At 52.1% G+C, this 17,651-nt stretch overlaps 1 protein-coding gene and 1 long non-coding RNA gene across 2 annotated transcripts; both read left to right on the top strand.

Moving 5' to 3' along the window:
• Positions 1–2,310: 2,310 nt before the first annotated feature.
• Positions 2,311–2,907, top strand: LOC134416520 (uncharacterized). Its single transcript, XR_010027291.1, has 3 exons — positions 2,311–2,366; positions 2,602–2,653; positions 2,828–2,907. It is a non-coding gene; the product is annotated as an uncharacterized LOC134416520 (long non-coding RNA).
• A 198-nt stretch (positions 2,908–3,105) lies between these two features.
• ESCO2 (establishment of sister chromatid cohesion N-acetyltransferase 2) lies at positions 3,106–11,321 on the top strand (the record flags this gene model as incomplete). The annotated part of the gene is made up of 6 exons (XM_063153395.1): positions 3,106–3,117; positions 5,493–5,624; positions 7,092–7,181; positions 8,861–9,028; positions 9,821–10,059; positions 11,177–11,321. Coding segments are annotated over exons 1-6 (786 nt in total), but the record flags the coding sequence as incomplete, so codon positions are not given.
• Positions 11,322–17,651: the final 6,330 nt, after the last annotated feature.

Genomic DNA, 17,651 nt, shown 5'->3' on the forward strand with positions numbered 1-17,651 from the left:
ATTCTGCTGGGAAATTTGGGAATTCTGCTGGGAAATGCGGGAATTCCAAGAAGAGTCACAGCAGCTCCAAAGGGAATTCCAAGGGGAAAGGCAGCGGGAATTCCTGGAATTCCAACATTGGGAATTCCCAGAAACCTGAGCTCAGGAATTCCCAGATTTCCAACGTTGGGAATTCCCAGAATTCCAATCGTGACAGTTCCCAGAATTCTGAGCTCAAGAATTCCCAGATTTCTGAGGTTGGGAATTCTGGGATTGGTGAAAATTCCCGGATTTCCAAGGCCGAGAATTCTCGGATTTCTGGGACTGTGAATTCCCAGATTTCCAACATTGAGAATTCCCAGAATTCAGGGATTGGTGGCAATTCCCAGGCTGAGCATTCCCAGATTTCTGGGACTGCAAATTCCCAGATTTCCCAGCTCAGGAATTCCCAGAATTTCAGTGCTGGGAATTCCCAGGATTCCAAGGCCAAGAATTCCCAGATTTCTCTGGATGGGAATTGTGGACTTGGCAATTCCCAGATTTCCAACACTGGCAATTCCCAGATTTCCAAGGCCGAGAATTCTCAGATTTCCAAACTGGAGAATTCCCACATTTCCAACACTGGGAATTCCCAGATTTCCAAACTCGGGAATTCTGAGGTTTCCAAGTTTGGGAATTCTCAGAATTCTGGGATTGCTGAAAATCCCCCGATTTCCAACGCTGACAATTCCCAGATTTCCGAGCTCAAGAATTCCCAGATTTCTGGGGTTGGGAATTCCCAGATTTCCAACGTTGGGAATTCCCAGATTTCCGGGGTTGGGAATTCCCAGATTTCCGGGGTTGGGAATCCCAGGATTTTTGGGAATTCCGGGGATTCCCAGCCCCGGCAGTTCCGGGTGCTCCAGGCCGGGGTGCGGCCGCGGTTGCGGCTCCCCCGGGGCGGCGCCTTCTTCCGCAGCGGGAGCAGATCCAGGAGAAATCCGGGAAAATCCCAAAAAAGCCCCGGGGAGAATCCCCAGGAACAGCCGGGAACGGCGCGGAACCTTCCGGAAACGGCGGGCAAGGAAAACCGGGAAAAAACCGGGAAAAAGCAACGGGAATGCAGCGGGAAGGAGGTGAGGGAGGGGTGGGAATCCCGGAATTTTGGGAATTTGGGGGAATTTTCTTGGGAATTTCATGGGATTTGGGGAATTTTCAGGGATTTGGGGAGAATTTCTGGAAATTTTCTTGGGAATTTCCAGGAACTTCAGGGAATTTTGGGGAGTTTCAGGGAATTTTTGGCAATTCCTGGGAATTTCCTTCAAATTTGCTTGGGAATTTCCCTGGGAATTTTGGGGAATTTTCAATGATTTTCAGGGAATTCCTGGGGACTATCACGGAATTTCTGGGGTTTTTTAAGAAATTTTTTTGGGAATTTTCTTGGGAATTTCCATTGGAATTTCAGAGAATTTTCTTGGGAATTTCGGGGGATTTTCAAGGAATTCCTAGGGATTTTTGGGAATTTGGGGGAATTTCTAGGAATTTCCTTGGGGATTTCTGTTGGAACGTCAGAAAAATGTTCTTGGGAATTTTGGGGGGGTTTCTGGGATTTTTTGGGAATTTTCCTGGGAATTTCTGCAATTTTCAGGGAATTTCCTTGGAATTCCTGGGAATTCCTCAGAATTTCAGGGGATGTTTTGGGGCATTTCAGGGAATTTCCTTGGGAATTTTGGGAAATTCCTGTGAATTGTGGGGAATTTTCTTGGGAACTTTCTTGGGAATTTTCACAGATTTTCCTGGGGAATTTCCTTCCAATGTCAGGAAGGATTTCTGGGAATTTCGGGGGATTTTGGGAAGTTCCTGGGAATTTATGGGATTTTGGGGTAATTTTGGGGAACTTTTTGAAATTTCAGGGGGTTTTTAGGGAATTTCACAGAATTTTTGGGAATTTCCCTGAAAGTCCCTTGGAATGTCAGAGAATTTCTGGGAATTTCAGGGAATTTCAGGGGCCTCTGGGGAATTCCCAGGAATTCCCTTGGAATTTCAAGCACTGTCAGGGAATTCCATAGAACTTTGGGAATCTTTCTGGAATTTCTGGGAATTTCTGGGACTTTCTGTTTGATATTTTTGGGAATCTCCCTTTCCCATCCCCAAATTCCCTCAAAACCCCCGGGAATGAACCCAGAATTCCAGGAAAATCCTTGGATTTCCCAACATCCCCAAATTCCCAGACTGATCCAAGATTTCCTTGGGCATTTCCCAAAATTCCTGAAACCCCTGGAATTCCTGAAAGCCCCAGAATTCCTAAAAACCCCCAGAATTCCCATTTTTCCTGCAATTCCCTCTTTCCCAGGAACCCTCTGGAACGAGCTCGGATTCCCGGGATCCCCCGGCCCAGCAGGAATTGGGTGAGTGCGGAAAACCTTGGGAAAACCTCGGGAATTCTGCCCTGGAATTCTGGGAATTCTGCCCTGGATTTTTTGGGAATTCTGCCTTGGAATTCCTGGGAATTCTCCCTAGGATTCTTTGGGAATTCTGCCCAGGAATTCCCAGCACTCCCACTGGCAATCCCTGAGCTCACAATTCCGTTTTTTTCCGGATTTTTCCTGGATTTTCCTGGAATTTTCCCATTTTTTTTCCCAGGCTCTCCGTGCCCGGCCGGGCTCTTCCCGATTTTCCTGCCCAGCAGGAGGAGGTGAGATCCCATTTTCCCACATTTTCCCCATTATTTTCCCACATTTTCCCCATTATTTTCCCACTTTTTTCCCATTTTCCCCCCATGGTTTTCCCTGATTTTTCCCTGATTTTTTCCCTGATTTCTCCCATTTTTTCCCACTTTTCCCATTTATTTTTCCCATTGTTTTTCCAGGCCCCTGGAGGAGCTGCCGGCTCCCTTCGGTCCCTCTGGAAAAGCTCCCAGGAAATCCCGGGAATCCTCGTGGGATCAGCTCATCATTGTGAGAGCAGCAGGAAAACGGGAATCCCGGGAATTCCAGAACATTCCGTGGGCTGGGAAATCTGGGAATTCCCTGGGAACGTTCACTGGGATGGGAAATGTGGGAATCCCGGGAATTCCAGAACCTTCCATGGGCTGGGAAATCTGGGAATTCTGAGATTTGGCAGGAGTAATCTGGGAATTCCCTGGGAATGGCAATTCAGGTATTCTGGGAGTTCCAGAACCTTCCATGGGATTGGGAAACTCGGGAATTCCCTGGGAATGGTCCCTCGGAGGGGAAATCTGGGAATTCTGGAGATCTGGAACCTTCCATGGGCTGGGAATGTGGGAATGTTCCATGGGATGGGGAAATCTGGGAATTGTGGAACCTTCCCTGTGAGGGGAAATCTGGGAATGGTTCCTGGGATGGCAGTGCAGGAATTCTGGGAGTTCCAGAACCTTCCATGGGAGGGGAAATCTGGGAATTCCATGGGAATGTTCCCTGGGTGGAAAAACGTGGGAATTCCGGGGTTCTGGAACTTTCCCTGGGCTGGGAAATTCAGGAATTCTGAGATTTGGGAGGAGAAATCTGGGAATTCCCTGGGAATGGCAGTTCAGGAATTCCGCAGTTCCAGAACCTTCCATGGGAGGGGAAATCTGGGAATCCCTGAGGGACGTTTTTCCCTGAGGGGAAATCCCGGCATTCCCTGTGTGCGTTCCCGGTTATCCCATTCCCAATTTTCCCGCATTCCTGGTTATCCCAGGAATTCCTGCGTTCATTCCCAGGATTCCCCCGTCCCCACAATTCCCGTTTTTCCCATTTTTCCCGTTTTTCCCATCGGGATGAAGGGCAGGGGGGGCTGGGTCTCTTCCCTTCCCCACTCCTGCCATTCCCTGTGCGCATTCCTGGTTATCCCATTCCCAACTTTCCCACATTCCCGACATTCCCTGTGTTCTTTCCTGGACTTCCCCCATTCCCAGAATTCCCATTTTTCCCAGAATTCCTGGTGTTCATTCCCATTTTCCCTCTGTCAGGACTCAGGTCAGCATTCCCTGAGCCCCCGGCAGGGCGGATCCTGTGCATTCTCTTCCCTTCCCCATTCCCGGCATTTCTGTGATCATTCCCAGCACTTCCATTCCTGAATTTTCCCACATTCCCGACATTCCCTGTGTTCATTCCTGGTTTATCCCAGGATTCTCACATTCCCACAATTCCCATTTTTCCCATTTTTCCCTCCCACTGGACGCGGGTCAGCACTCGCTGGGTCCCCGGCAGTGCGGCTCCTGCGGGATGCTGTTCCCATTGCCCATTGCCCATTCCCAGCATTCCCCATTCCCCATTCCCGGCATTCCCTGTGTGCATTCCCGGTTATCCCAGGATTGCCGGTGTTCATTCCCCATTCCCAGAATTCCCATTTTTCCCATTTCTCCCATTCCCAGGACGCGGGTCAGCACTCGCTGGGCCCGCGGCAGTGCGGCTCCTGCGGGATGCTCTTCCATTCTCCATTCTCGGCATTCCCTGTGTCCATCCCCGGTTATCCCAGGATTCCCGGTGTTCATTCCCCATTCCCAGAATTCCCAGAATTCCCATTTTTCCCCATTTCCAGGACGCGGGGCAGCACTCCCTGGGTCCCCGGCAGTGCGGCTCCTGCGGGATGCTGTTCCCATTGCCCATTGCCCATTCCCAGGATTCCCTGTGTTCATTCCCCATTCCCATTTTTCCCATTTTTCCCCATTCCCAGGACGCGGGTCAGCACTCGCTGGGCCCGCGGCAGTGCGGCTCCTGCGGGATGCTGTTCCCATTGCCCATTCCCGGCATTCCCTGTGTTCATTCCTGGTTATCCCGCAATTGCCGGTGTTCATTCCCCATTCCCAGAATTCCCATTTTTCCCATTTCCCCCATTCCCAGGACGCGGGTCAGCACTCCCTGGGCCCGCGGCAGTGCGGCTCCTGCGGGATGCTGTTCCCATTGCCCATTGCCCATTCCCGGCATTCCCTGTGTTCATCCCCGGTTATCCCAGGATTCCCAGGGTTCATTCTCAGTTATCCCAGAATTCCCAGAATTCCCATTTTTCCCATTCCCAGGACGCGGGTCAGCACTCTCTGGGCCCGCGGCAGTGCGGCTCCTGCGGGATGCTGTTCCCATTCCCCATTCCCATTCCCGGCATTCCCTGTGTTCATCCCTGGTTATCCCAGGATTCCCAGGGTTCATTCCCAGTTATCCCAGAATTCCCAGAATTCCCATTTCCCCCGTTCCCAGGACGCGGGTCAGCACTCGCTGGGCCCGCGGCAGTGCGGCTCCTGCGGGATGCTGTTCCCTTCTCCCATTCCCATTCCCAGCATTCCCTGTGTTCATTCCTGGTTATCCCGCAATTGCCGGTGTTCATTCCCCATTCCCAGAATTCCCAGAATTCCCATTTTTCCCATTCCCAGGACGCGGGTCAGCACTCGCTGGGTCCCCGGCAGTGCGGCTCCTGCGGGATGCTGTTCCCATTGCCCATTGCCCATTCCCGGCATTCCCTGTGCTCATCCCCGGTTATCCCAGGATTCCCAGGGTTCATTCCCCATTCCCAGAATTCCCATTTTTCCCCATTCCCAGGACGCGGGTCAGCACTCGCTGGGTCCCCGGCAGTGCGGCTCCTGCGGGATGCTGTTCGCTCCCGGCGTTCCCGAGGATCGGCTGCAGCACCTGCGGCACCACCGGAGGCTGCGCCAGGCCCTGACACACACGGTGAGCGGGACGGGAATGTCCCACGGGAATGGGAACGTCCCACGGGAATGATGGGAATTCCGTGGGAATGGGAACGTTCCGTGGGAATGATGGGAGTGGAGATTCCAGGGGAATGATGGGAGTGGGAATTCCAGGGGAATGGGAATTCCAGGGGAATGATGGGAGTGGAGATTCCAGGGGAAATGATGGGAGTGGGAATTCCAGGGAAATGGAATGGGAATGATGGGAATGGGAGTGGGGATGAGAATGACGGAATGGGAATGGTGGGAATGGGAATGGTGGGAATGGGAATGGTGGGAATGGGAATGGTGGGAATGGGAACAATGGGAATGGTGGGAATGGGAATGATGGGAATGGTGGGAATGGCAATGATGGGAATGACGGAATGGGAATGATGCAAATGGGAATGATGGGAATGGTAGAAATGGTGGGAATGGGAATGACGGAATGGGAATGATGGGAATGGGAATGACGGAATGAGAAAGATGGAATGGGAATGATGGGAATGGTAGAAATGGTGGGAATGGGAATGGTGGGAATGGGAATGAAGGGAATGGGAATGATGGGAATGGGATTGGTGGGAATGGGAATGGTGGGAATGGGAATGGTGGGAATGGGAATGAAGGGAATGGGAATGGTGGGAATGGGAATGGTGGGAATGGGAATGGTGGGAATGGGAATGGTGGGAATGGGAATGGTGGAAATGGGAATGGTAGGAATGGGAATGGGAATGGTGGGAATGGGAATGGTGGGAATGGGAATGATGGGAATGGGAATGATGGGAATGGGAATGGTGGGAATGGGAATGGTGGGAATGGGAGTGCAGCATCCAGGGAGGGGGGAGCTGGGTGGGAGGGGAGAGAGGGAATTCCAGGGGAATGGGAATATGGGAATGGGGAGAGTGGGAATATGGGGGAATTCCTGGAATTTGGGGAATGGGAATGGGGATGGGAATTTGGGACGGGGAAATGGAAGTGGGAATGGGGGATGTGGGAATGGTGGGGAATTTGGGAATGGCAGGAACTGTGGGAATGGGATTGGCAGAATGGGAATGTGGGAATGAGGGACAGGAGGAATGTGGGAATTCTGGGAATGAGGGGATGGCAATGGGGGAACGATGGCAATGGGAAATTCTGGGAATGATGGGAATTCTGGGAATGGCAGGAATGCAGGGGTTGGGGAATGGGGGAATACTGGGAACAGGGGGAACGTTGGGAATGGCAGGAGAAATTCCTGCCCGGGATTCCTCCTTGGGATTCCTTCATGGAATTCTCTCTCGGGATTCTTCCCTGGAATTCCCTCCTGGGATTCCATCTTGGGACATACACATTCCCCAGTCATGGAACCCTGGATCCCCCAATCCTGAGGGGATTCCCAGGATTCCCCCAATCCTGAGGGGATTCCCTGGATTCCCCCAATCCTGGATCCCCCAATCCCGAGGTGATTCCCGGGATTTTCCCTCGGCAGGGCTGGAAGCAGGAGCGCGTGGTGGCGGAATTCTGGGATGGGAAAATCCTCCTGATCCTTCCCGAGGATCCCAAATACGCCCTCAGGAAGGTACAGACAATTCCTGGGGTTTCCTTCGGGAATGGGAGCTGGAATCCCAAATTCCAACGGGGTCTCATCCCGAAATCCCAATGGGAGCTGATCCTGAAATCCCAATGGGAGCTGATCCCGAAATCTCAAATCCCAATGGGAGCCGATCCCGAAATCCCAATGGGATCTGATCCTGAGATCCCAATGGGAGCTGATCCTGAAATCCCAAATCCCAATGCAGTCTGATTCCTAAATCCCAGCAGGATCTGATCCCAAATCCCAACAGAGTCTGATCCCAAAATCCCAAATCCCAATGGGATCTGATCCCTAAATCCCAGCTGGACCCAATCCCTGATTCCCATCCCACAGAAATCCCTAAATCCCTGTGCAAACCCAGCCTTTCTTGGGAACAAATCCCGTTTTCATGGGAATTCCCATCCCATTTCTCTGAGAATTCCCACCCCATTTCCCCAGAAGTCCCCACCCCATTTTCCCAGGAATTCCCACCCCATTTCCTTCAGAATTCCCACCCCATTTTCCCAGAATTCCCACCCCATTTTCCCAGAATTCCCACCTCATTTTCATGGGAATTCCCACCCCATTTCTCTCAGAATCCCCACCCCATTTATCCCAGAATTCCCACCCCATTTTCCAGGCAATTCCCACCCCATTTTCCCAGGAATTTCCACCCCGTTTATCCTGGAGTTACCATCCCCTTCTCCCAGAATTCCCACTCCGTTTCTCCAGGAATTCCCACCCTGTTTTCCCAGGAATTCCCACCCCATTTCTCGCAGGAATTCCCACCCCATTTATCCCAGGAATTCCCACCCCATTTCTCCCAGGAATTCCCACCCCGTTTCTCTCAGAATTCCCACCCCATTCATCCCAGGAATTCCCACCCATTTATCCTGGAATTCCCACCCCGTTTATCCCAGAATTCCCACCCCATTCATCCCAGGAATTCCCATCCCATTTATCCGGGAATTCCCACCGCATTTATCCCAGGAATTCCCACCCCATTTCCCCATTTCCCCAGCAATTCCCACCCCATTTATCCCAGAATTCCCACTCCGTTTCTCTCAGGAATTCCCACCCCATTTATCCCAGGAATTCCCACCCCGTTTATCCCAGGAATTCCCACCCCGTTTATCCCAGGAATTCCCACCCCATTTATCCAGGAATTCTCACCCCATTTATCCCAGAATTCCCACCCCATTTATCCCAGGAATTCCCACCCCATTTATCCCAGGAATTCCCACCCCATTTATCCCAGGAATTCCCACCCCGTTTCTCCCAGGAATTCCCACCCCGTTTCTCCCAGGAATTCCCACCCCGTTTCTCCCAGGAATTCCCACCCCATTTATCCTGGAATTCCCACCCCATTTCTCTCAGAATTCCCACCCCATTTATCCCAGAATTCCCACCCCATTTGTCCCAGAATTCCCACCCCGTTTCTCCCAGGAATTCCCACCCCATTTCTCTCAGAATTCCCACCCCGTTTCTCCCAGGAATTCCCACCCCATTTGTCCCAGGAATTCCCACCCCATTCATCCCAGGAATTCCCACCCCGTTTCTCTCAGAATTCCCACCCCGTTTCTCCCAGGAATTCCCACCCCGTTTATCCCAGGAATTCCCACCCCGTTTCTCCCGGAATTCCCACCCCGTTTCCCCAGGAATTCCCCCCCCGTTTCTCCCCGCAGGCCGAGGAGGTTCTGGCCGTGGTGGATTCCGAGCTGGGTTTCCCGGAGCAGTCCCGGCCGGGTTCCGGGCAGCGTTCCCGGCTGTTCCCGGCGCAGTCGCGGCTGTACCTGTTCGTGAGCCCCGGGCAGTGCGTGCTGGGCTGCCTGGTGGCACAGCCCATCCGCCACGTGCGTGGTGATCCCCCAGGCATTCCCGCATCCCCAATTTCCCGTCCCCAATTTCCCATCCCCAATTTCCCAATCCCAATTCCCATCCCCACCCCATTCCCAATTCCCCATCCCCACGTTTCCATCCCCATTCCCAATTCCCCATTCCCAATTCCCATCCCCATTTCCAATTCCCCATTCCTACGTTTCCATCCCCATTCCCAATTCCCCATTCCCACGTTTCCATCCCCATTCCCAATTCCCCATTCCCAATTCCCAATTCCCATCCCCACCCCATTCCCAATTCCCCATTCCCACGTTTCCATCCCCATTCCCAATTCCCCATTCCTACGTTTCCATCCCCATTCCTACGTTTCCATCCCCCTTCCCAATTCCCCATTCCCAATTCCCCATTCCCACGTTTCCATCCCCATTCCCAATTCCCCATTCCCAATTCCCCATCCCCACGTTTCCATCCCCATTCCCAATTCCCCATTCCCAATTCCCATCCCCATTCCCAATTCCCCATTCCTACGTTTCCATCCCCATTCCCAATTCCCCATTCCCACGTTTCCATCCCCATTCCCCATTCCCAATTCCCAATTCCCAATTCCCATCCCCACCCCATTCCCAATTCCCAATTCCCCATTCCCACGTTTCCATCCCCATTCCCAATTCCCCATTCCTACGTTTCCATCCCCATTCCTACGTTTCCATCCCCCTTCCCAATTCCCCATTCCCAATTCCCCATTCCCACGTTTCCATCCCCATTCCCAATTCCCCATTCCCACACTTCCATCCCCATTCCCGCAGGCATTCCGCGTGCTGCCGGAGCCGGGCTTGGCACCATTGCCAGACCCCCAGGACGCCCAGAATTCCCAGGATCCCCGTGACCCCCGGCATTCCCGTCGGGATCCGCAGAGCGACCCGTGTGCCCGCGCCTGGCGCTGCTCGCTGTGCCCGGAGCCGGCGGCGTGCGGCATCAGCCGCCTCTGGGTGCTGGGGGCGCGGCGGCGCCGCGGCATCGCCCGCAGGATGATGGACGCCCTCAGGTGGGGGGGAAACAACTGCCGGGAATGGCGGGGGGAAACGGGGAGTGGGGATGGGGGAAAACGGGGATTGGGGAGGGAGAACACGGGAAACTGGGATTTGCCAGGTCTAGGAGTGCTGGACGCACTCAGGTGGGGGGAAACAACAGCCGGGAATGGTGGGAATGGCGGGGGGAAACAGGGAGTGGGGATGGGGGAAACCGGGGATTGGGGTGGGGAAATGGGAATTGGGACGGGGAACTGGAAATTTGGGATGGGGAACTGGGATTTGGGGAGGGAGAACACGGGAAACTGGGATTGCCAGGTCTGGAGGAGTGCTGGGCGCGCTCAGGTGGGAAAACAGGTGGGAATGTTGGGAATGGCGGGATGGGAGGGAGCGGGAAAGGGAGAGTGGGGAGGAAAAACTGGGATTGGGGACGGGGAAACTGGGATGTGGGGTGGGGGAAATGGGATTGTGGATGGGAAAATTGGGAGGGGGAAATGGGAATGGGGAACTGGGATTGGAGATGGGGAAATGGCACGTGGGATGGGAAACTGGGATTTGATATGGGGAAAGTGGGATTGGGGAAGGGGTAATGGGATTTGGGGATGGGGAACTGGGATTGGGGAGGGGGAGCTGGGACTGGGGATGGGGAAACAGAATTGTGGATGGGGAAAGTGGGATTTGAGCAGGGATAACAGGAAAACCGGGATTCAGGCAGGAATGTTTTTCGAGTGTTTTCCATTTTCCCATTCTTCTTCCTGGTGTTTCCCATTTCCTGAAATTTTCCTCGTTGCTTTTCCTGACGTTTTCCCAGTGCTTCCCATTTCCCCACTATTTATTTCTCCCAGTGCTTCCCATTTCCCCACTATTTATTTCTCCCAGTGCTTCCCATTTCCCCACTATTTATTTCTCCCAGTGCTTCCCATTTCCCCATTATTTATTTTTCCCAGTGTTTCCCATTTCCCGCTGTTTATTTTTCCCGCTGTTTTCCATTTCCTGGTGTTGATTTCTCTTGGCGTTTTCCATTTTCCCGTTATTTTTCCCGGTGCTGCCCCGTTATTTTCCCCGTTATTTTTCCCGGCGCCGTTTCCCCGTTGCCGGTTCCCCTCTGCTCTGACGCGCGCTGTCCCGTTCCAGGCGCACGTTCGTGTTCGGGGCCGTGCTGAGCTCCCGGGATTTGGCCTTTTCCGACCCCACGGCCGACGGGAGGGAATTCGCTGCCCGCTACTGCGGCCGCCACGACTTCCTCGTCTACAGCCCCCTCGCACCGGGATCCACACCGGGATCCGCGGCACCGGGAACACCGGGATCGGCACTGGGATCAGCACCGGGAACACCGGGATCAGCATCGGGATCCATAGCACCAGGATCCACACTGGGATCCACACCGGGAACACCGGGATTGGCATCGGGATCTGCACCAGGATCAGCACCGGGATCCACACCGGGAACACCGGGATTGGCATCGGGATCAGCACTGGGATCTGCACCAGGATCCACAGCACTGGGAACACCGGGATTGGCATCGGGATCACTGGGATCTGCACCGGGATCCACACCAGGAACACCGGGATCCACAGCACCGGGATCACCGGGATCCACACCGCAATCACCAGGATCATCACCCGGATCTGCACCGGGATCCACACCAGGATCGGCAGGATCACCGGGATCATTGATATCGACACCAGGAGCCACACCGGGATCAGCAGGAGCTGCACTGGGATCAGCACTGGGATCCACACCGGGATCAGCAGGACCACCAGGAGCTGCACCAGGATCCACACCGGGATCCACACCGGGATCAGCACCCAGATCCACACTGGGATCCACACCGGGATCAGCAGGACCACCAGGAGCTGCACCCGGATCTGCACCGGGATCCACACCAGGATCGGCAGGATCACCGGGATCATTGATATCGACACCAGGAGCCACACCAGGATCAGCAGGAGCTGCACTGGGATCCACACCGGGATCGGCAGGATCACCGGGATCATTGGGATCAGTATGGGGATCCACACCAGGAGCCACACTGGGATCACCGGGATCAGCACTGGGATCCACACCAGGATCAGGAGGATCACCGGGAGCTGCACCAGGATCTGCACCGGGATCCACACCAGGATCACTGGGATCCACAGCACCGGGAGCCACACCCGGATCAGCAGGAGCTGCACCGGGATCAACACCGGGGTCCACAGCACCGGGATCAGCACCGGGATCAGCACCGGGATCAGCACTGGGATCAGCACTGGGATCAGCACTGGGATCAGCACTGGGATCAGCACTGGGATCAGCACTGGGATCAGCACTGGGATCAGCACTGGGATCAGCACTGGGATCAGCAGGATCAGCACTGGGATCAGCACTGGGATCAGCACCAGGAGCCGCACAAGGATCGGCACCGGCATCAGGAGGAACACCGGGAGCTGCACCGGGATCTGCAGCAGGATCTGGACTGGGATCAGCACCGGGATCAGCACCAGGAACCACACCAGGATCAGCGGGATCCACACCGGGATCTGCAGCGGGATCGGCACTGGGATCACCGGGATCCACACCGGCATCAGCGGGATCGGGATCATCAGGATTGGGATCAGGATCATTGGAATTGAAATCAGGATCAGCAGGATTGGGATCAGGATCATTGGAATTGAAATCGGGATCATCAGGACCGGGATCAGCAGGATCACTGGGATCAGGATTGGGATGAGCAGCGGGAGCAGTGGAAGCAGCGGGATTGGGATCAGCAGGATCAGGAATCCTTCCCTAAATCCTTCCCAAATCCCTAAATCCCTTGGGAATCCTTCCCTTCCAGTTGGGAATCCTTGCCTAAATCCCTTCCCTCTGGAATCTCCCTTCCCTTCCCTTCCCTTCCCTTCCCTTCCCTTCCCTTCCCTTCCCTTCCCTTCCCTTCCCTTCCCTTCCCTTCCCGAATCCTTCTTTTCCTGGCATCCTTCCCTTCCTTTTCTTGGGAATGCTGAGCTCCCTTGGGAATCCTTCCCCAAATCCCATCCCTTCCAAATCCACCATTCCCTTCCTTTCTTTGGGAGTCTTTCCCTTCATTCCCTTGGGAGTCTTTCCCTAAATCCCTTCCCTAAATCCTTCATTCCTTTGGGAATTCCTCCCTAAATCCCTTCAGAATCCTTCATTCCCTTGGGAATGCTGAGTTCCTTGGGAATCTTTCCCTTCCCCAAATCCCTTGGGAATCTTTCCCTGGATCCCTTCCCAATCTTTCCAAATCCTTCATTCCCTTTGGAATCCTTCCCTTGGGAATCCCTCATCCCCTTCCTTTCTTTGGGAATCCTTTCCCAAATCCCTTCCCTCCCACATCCTTCATTCCCTTGGGAATCCTTTCCCAAATCCCATCCCTTCCAAATCCACCATTCCCTCCCTTTCTTTGGGAATCTTCCCCTTCTTTTCCCTTGGGAATCCCTCCCTAAACCTCTTCCCTGAATCCTTCATTCTTTTGGGAATCCCTTCATTCCCTTCCCTTTGGGATCCTTCATTCCTTTGGGATCCCTGATTCCCTTGGGAATTCTCCTTTCCCTTTGGGAATTCTCTTTCCCTTGGGAATCCCTGATCCCTTTAGGAATTCCCTTCCCTTTTGGGATCCCTGATTCCCTTGGGAATTCTCGTTTCCCTTTGGAATCCTTCATTCCTTTGGAATCCCTGATTCCCTTGGGAATTCTCCTTTCCCTTTGGGAATTCTCTTTCCCTTGGGAATCCCTGATCCCTTTAGGAATTCCCTTTCCTTTTGGGATCCCTCATTCCCTTGGGAATTCTCATTTCCCTTTGGAATCCTTCATTCCCTTGGAATCCCTGATTCCCTTGGGAATTCTCCTTTCCTTTGGGAATTCTTACCCTTGGGAATCCCTGATTCCTTTGGGATCCCTCATTCCCTTGGGAATTCTTTCCCTTGGGGATCCCTGATCCTTTGGGAATTCCCTTTCCTTTTGGGATCCCTCATTCCCTTGGGAATTCTCCTTTCCTTTGGGAATTCTTTCCCTTGGGGATCCCTGATTCCTTTGGGATCCCTCATTCCCTTGGGAATGCTCATTCCCTTTAGGTCCCTGATTCCCTTGGGATCCTTCATTCCCTTGGGAATCTCCCTGGGGGTCCCTCCCCTCTCCCTTCCTGCCCAGCTGCTGCTGAATTCCACTGGAAATCCTGGAATTCTCCAGGATCCCCCCAAATTCCTGCCTTTTTCCAGGTGTTTGTTGGTGGATTTAAGTTAATTGGGGTCGGGGCTTCGTTAATGGGAATTGGCTTTTCCTGTTGCCTTGGAACTGGGAATTCCAGGCGTTTGTGGGAATATTCCAAGGTTTTGTGAAGATATTCCATAAATTTCTGTCAACAATCCAAGCTTTTGTGAAGATATTCCATAAATTCCTGACAATATTCCAAGCTTTTGTGAAGATATTCCATAAATTCCTGACAATATTCCGAGGTTTTACCACGATAACCCATAAATTTCTGTCATTATTCCAAGATTTTGTGAAGACGTCCCAAAAATTTCTGTCACTATTCCAAGGTTTTCCAGGGCGTTGTGGGAATATTCCAAGGTTTTCTGAGGATATTCCCTAAATTTCTGTCAATATTCCAAGTTTTTCTGATGCTGTTCCATTGTTTTCTCTCAATATTCCAAGGTTTTCTGATGTTATTCCATAAATTTCTGAAAATACTCCTAAGTTTCCTGTTATTTCATTTTTATGGAATAATTCCAGGCTTTTTGAGGATATTCCACGGTTTTATGGGAATATTCCAGGTTTTTGAGGATAATCAAAGGTTTTATGGGAATATTCCAGGTTTTTGGGGGAATTTTTGGGGTTTTTATGGAAATATTCTGGGGTTTTTTGGGGAATTTTCCCCCCTCAGAGCACCCAAATCCCATCCAAGCTTCCTCCACTCTGGAAAACCCAAATCCCAAGGAAAAAGCCAGCAATTCCAGAGAGAGGAACAAATTTATTTATTTGAAACATTCCTGAGGGAAAACTGGGGAAAATCCAACTCAAAATGAGGGAAAAATCCAGGGGGAAAACTCGGGAAATTCCAGTCGGAAAATGAGGGAAAATCCAGGAAAAAAACTTGGGAAAATCCAAAGCCCAGAGGGAAAATCCAAACCCCAAAAGTGGGAATTCCAGCCCAAAAAAAGAGGGAAAATCTGACCTAAAAAAGGGAGAACCCAACTTAAAAAGAGGGATAACCCAGTTTAAAAAATGAGGGAAATTCCAACCTAAACTTGGGAATTCCAGCCTAAAAAAGAGGGAAAATCCAACTGAAAAAAAGACAGGAAAATCCGACCTAAAAGAGGGAAAAATCCAGTGCAAAAAGCTTGGGAAAATCCAAATTCCAAAGAATGGGAAAATGAGGGAAATCCAGCCTAAAAAAGAGGGAAAATCCAACTAAAACAGGAGTGAAAATCTGACCTAAAAGAGGGAAATTTCAGCCCAAAAAGGAGGGAAAATCCAACCCTAAAAACTTGGGAAAATCCAAACCTGAAACTTGGGAAATCCAACCCCAAATTTGGGAGAATCCAACCTGAAAACTTGGGAAAATCTGACCTAAAAAAGAGGGAAAATCCAAATCCCAAAGAGTGGGAAAATGAGGGAAAATCCCGCCCAAAAAAAGAGGGGAAATCTGACCTAGAAAAGGGAGAATCCAACCTAAAAAGAGGTAAAACCCAATTTTAAAAATGAGGGAAATTCCAGCCTGAAAGATGGAAAATCCAAACCTCAAAGAAAAGGGAAAATTGGGAAATTCAACCAAAAATGAGGGAAAATCCAACCTAAACTTGGGAATTCCAGCCCAAAAAAAGAGGGAAAATCCAACTGAAAAAAAGTGGGAAAAACTGACCTAAACCAGGGGAAAATCCAGCAAAAAGCTTGGGAAAAACCAAACTCCAAAAAGAGGGAAAATCCAACCCCAAACCTGGGAGAATCCAACCTGAAAACTTGGGAAAATCCGACCCAAAAAAGAGGGAAAATCCAAACCCCAAAGAGTGGGAAATTCAACCTAAAAACTGGGAAAAATCCAATTAAAATAGGGGGGGAAATCCAATGGGAAAACTTGGGAAATTCCAGCCCAAAAAATAGAGGGAAAATCCAACACCAAACCTAAGAGAATCCAACCTGAAAACTTGGGAAAATCTGATCCAAAAAAAGAGGGAAAATCCAAACCCCAAAGAGTGGGAAAATCTAACTGGAAAAAGAGGGAAAAGTTGACCTAAAAGAGGGAAACTCCGACAAGAAAGGAAATCCAGGAATGTCAGAATTCTGGAATTCCAGGAGTTTCAGGCCCTGGAATTCAAGGAATGTCAGGCCCTAGAGCCACATCCTGGAAATCTGGGAATATCAGGCTCTGGAAAAGTGGGAGGAGTCTCAGGAATTCTGGAATTCCAGGAATGTCAGGGATCTGGGGATGTTAAGCTCTGGAATTCTGGGAATTCCAGCTGCATTATCCCGGGAATTCCAACTCCATAATCCCAGCAATTCCAGCTGCATTATCCCGGCAATTCCAGCTCCACAATCCCAGCAATTCCAGCTCCATAATCCCAGGAATTCCAGCTCCGTTATCCCAGTCTCTCAGGGCTGTGGAATTCCTGCTCCATTATCCCAGGCTCTCAAGGCTCTGGAATTCTGGGCTCTGTAATCCCAGGAATTCCCGCTCTGTTATCGCAGAATTCCAGCTCTGTTATCCCAGTCTCTCAGGGCTCTGTTATCCAGGAATTCCCACTCCGTTATCGCAGAATTCCAGCTCTGTCATTCCAGAATTCCACCTCTGTCACCCACTCAGTCATCCCGGTCTTTCAGGCCTCCATTGTCCTGGAATTCCCGCCCTGTTATCCCAGAATTCCCGCTCTGTTATCCCAGAATTTCCACTCCGCAGTCCCAGAGTTCCTGCTCCCTTATCCCAGTGCCTTAGGGCTGTGTTGTCCCAGAATTCCCGCTCCATCGTTGGTTATCCTGGCATTCCCGCTCTCCCCTCAGGGCTGTGTTATCCCGTCATTCCCGCTGTGTTATCCCTCATCATTCCCGCTCTCCCGGCCATTCCCGCTCCGTTATCCCGTCATTCCCGCTGTGTTATCCTGACATTCCCGAGCTCTCCCCCATCCCTCATTCCCGCTCTCCTGGCATTCCTGCTCTCCCTCATAATTCCTGAGCTGTCCCGCATCCCTCATTCCCGCTGTGTTATCTCGGCTATTCCCGCTGTCCCTCAGGGCTGTGTTATCCCGTCATTCCCCCTCTGTTATCCCATCATTCCCGAGCTGTCCCCTGTCCCTCATTCCCACTCTCCGGGCATTATTCCCGTTATCCCATCCCTCATTCCCGCTCTCCCGTTCCCGGCATTCCCGCAGCTGCAGCAGCGCAGGGACGATGGCGGCCGCCGGGGGGCGCCGCGGGCGGGGCATGCGCAGAAGAGCTCCCGCACGGGCCGCTGAGGGCATTCCCGCTCTGCTATCCCAGCTATTCCCGCTGTCCCTCATTATTCCCGCTGTGTTATCCCGGCTATCCCCGCTATCCCCCATCATTCCTGCTCTGTTATCCCTCATTCCCTCCCCATCCCGTCATTCCCGCTCCGCCCCCGGCTGTTCCCGTTCCCGGCATTC

This window comes from Melospiza melodia, chromosome 3, assembly GCF_035770615.1.
Source record: "Melospiza melodia melodia isolate bMelMel2 chromosome 3, bMelMel2.pri, whole genome shotgun sequence".
Classification (NCBI taxonomy): Eukaryota; Metazoa; Chordata; class Aves; order Passeriformes; family Passerellidae; genus Melospiza; species Melospiza melodia.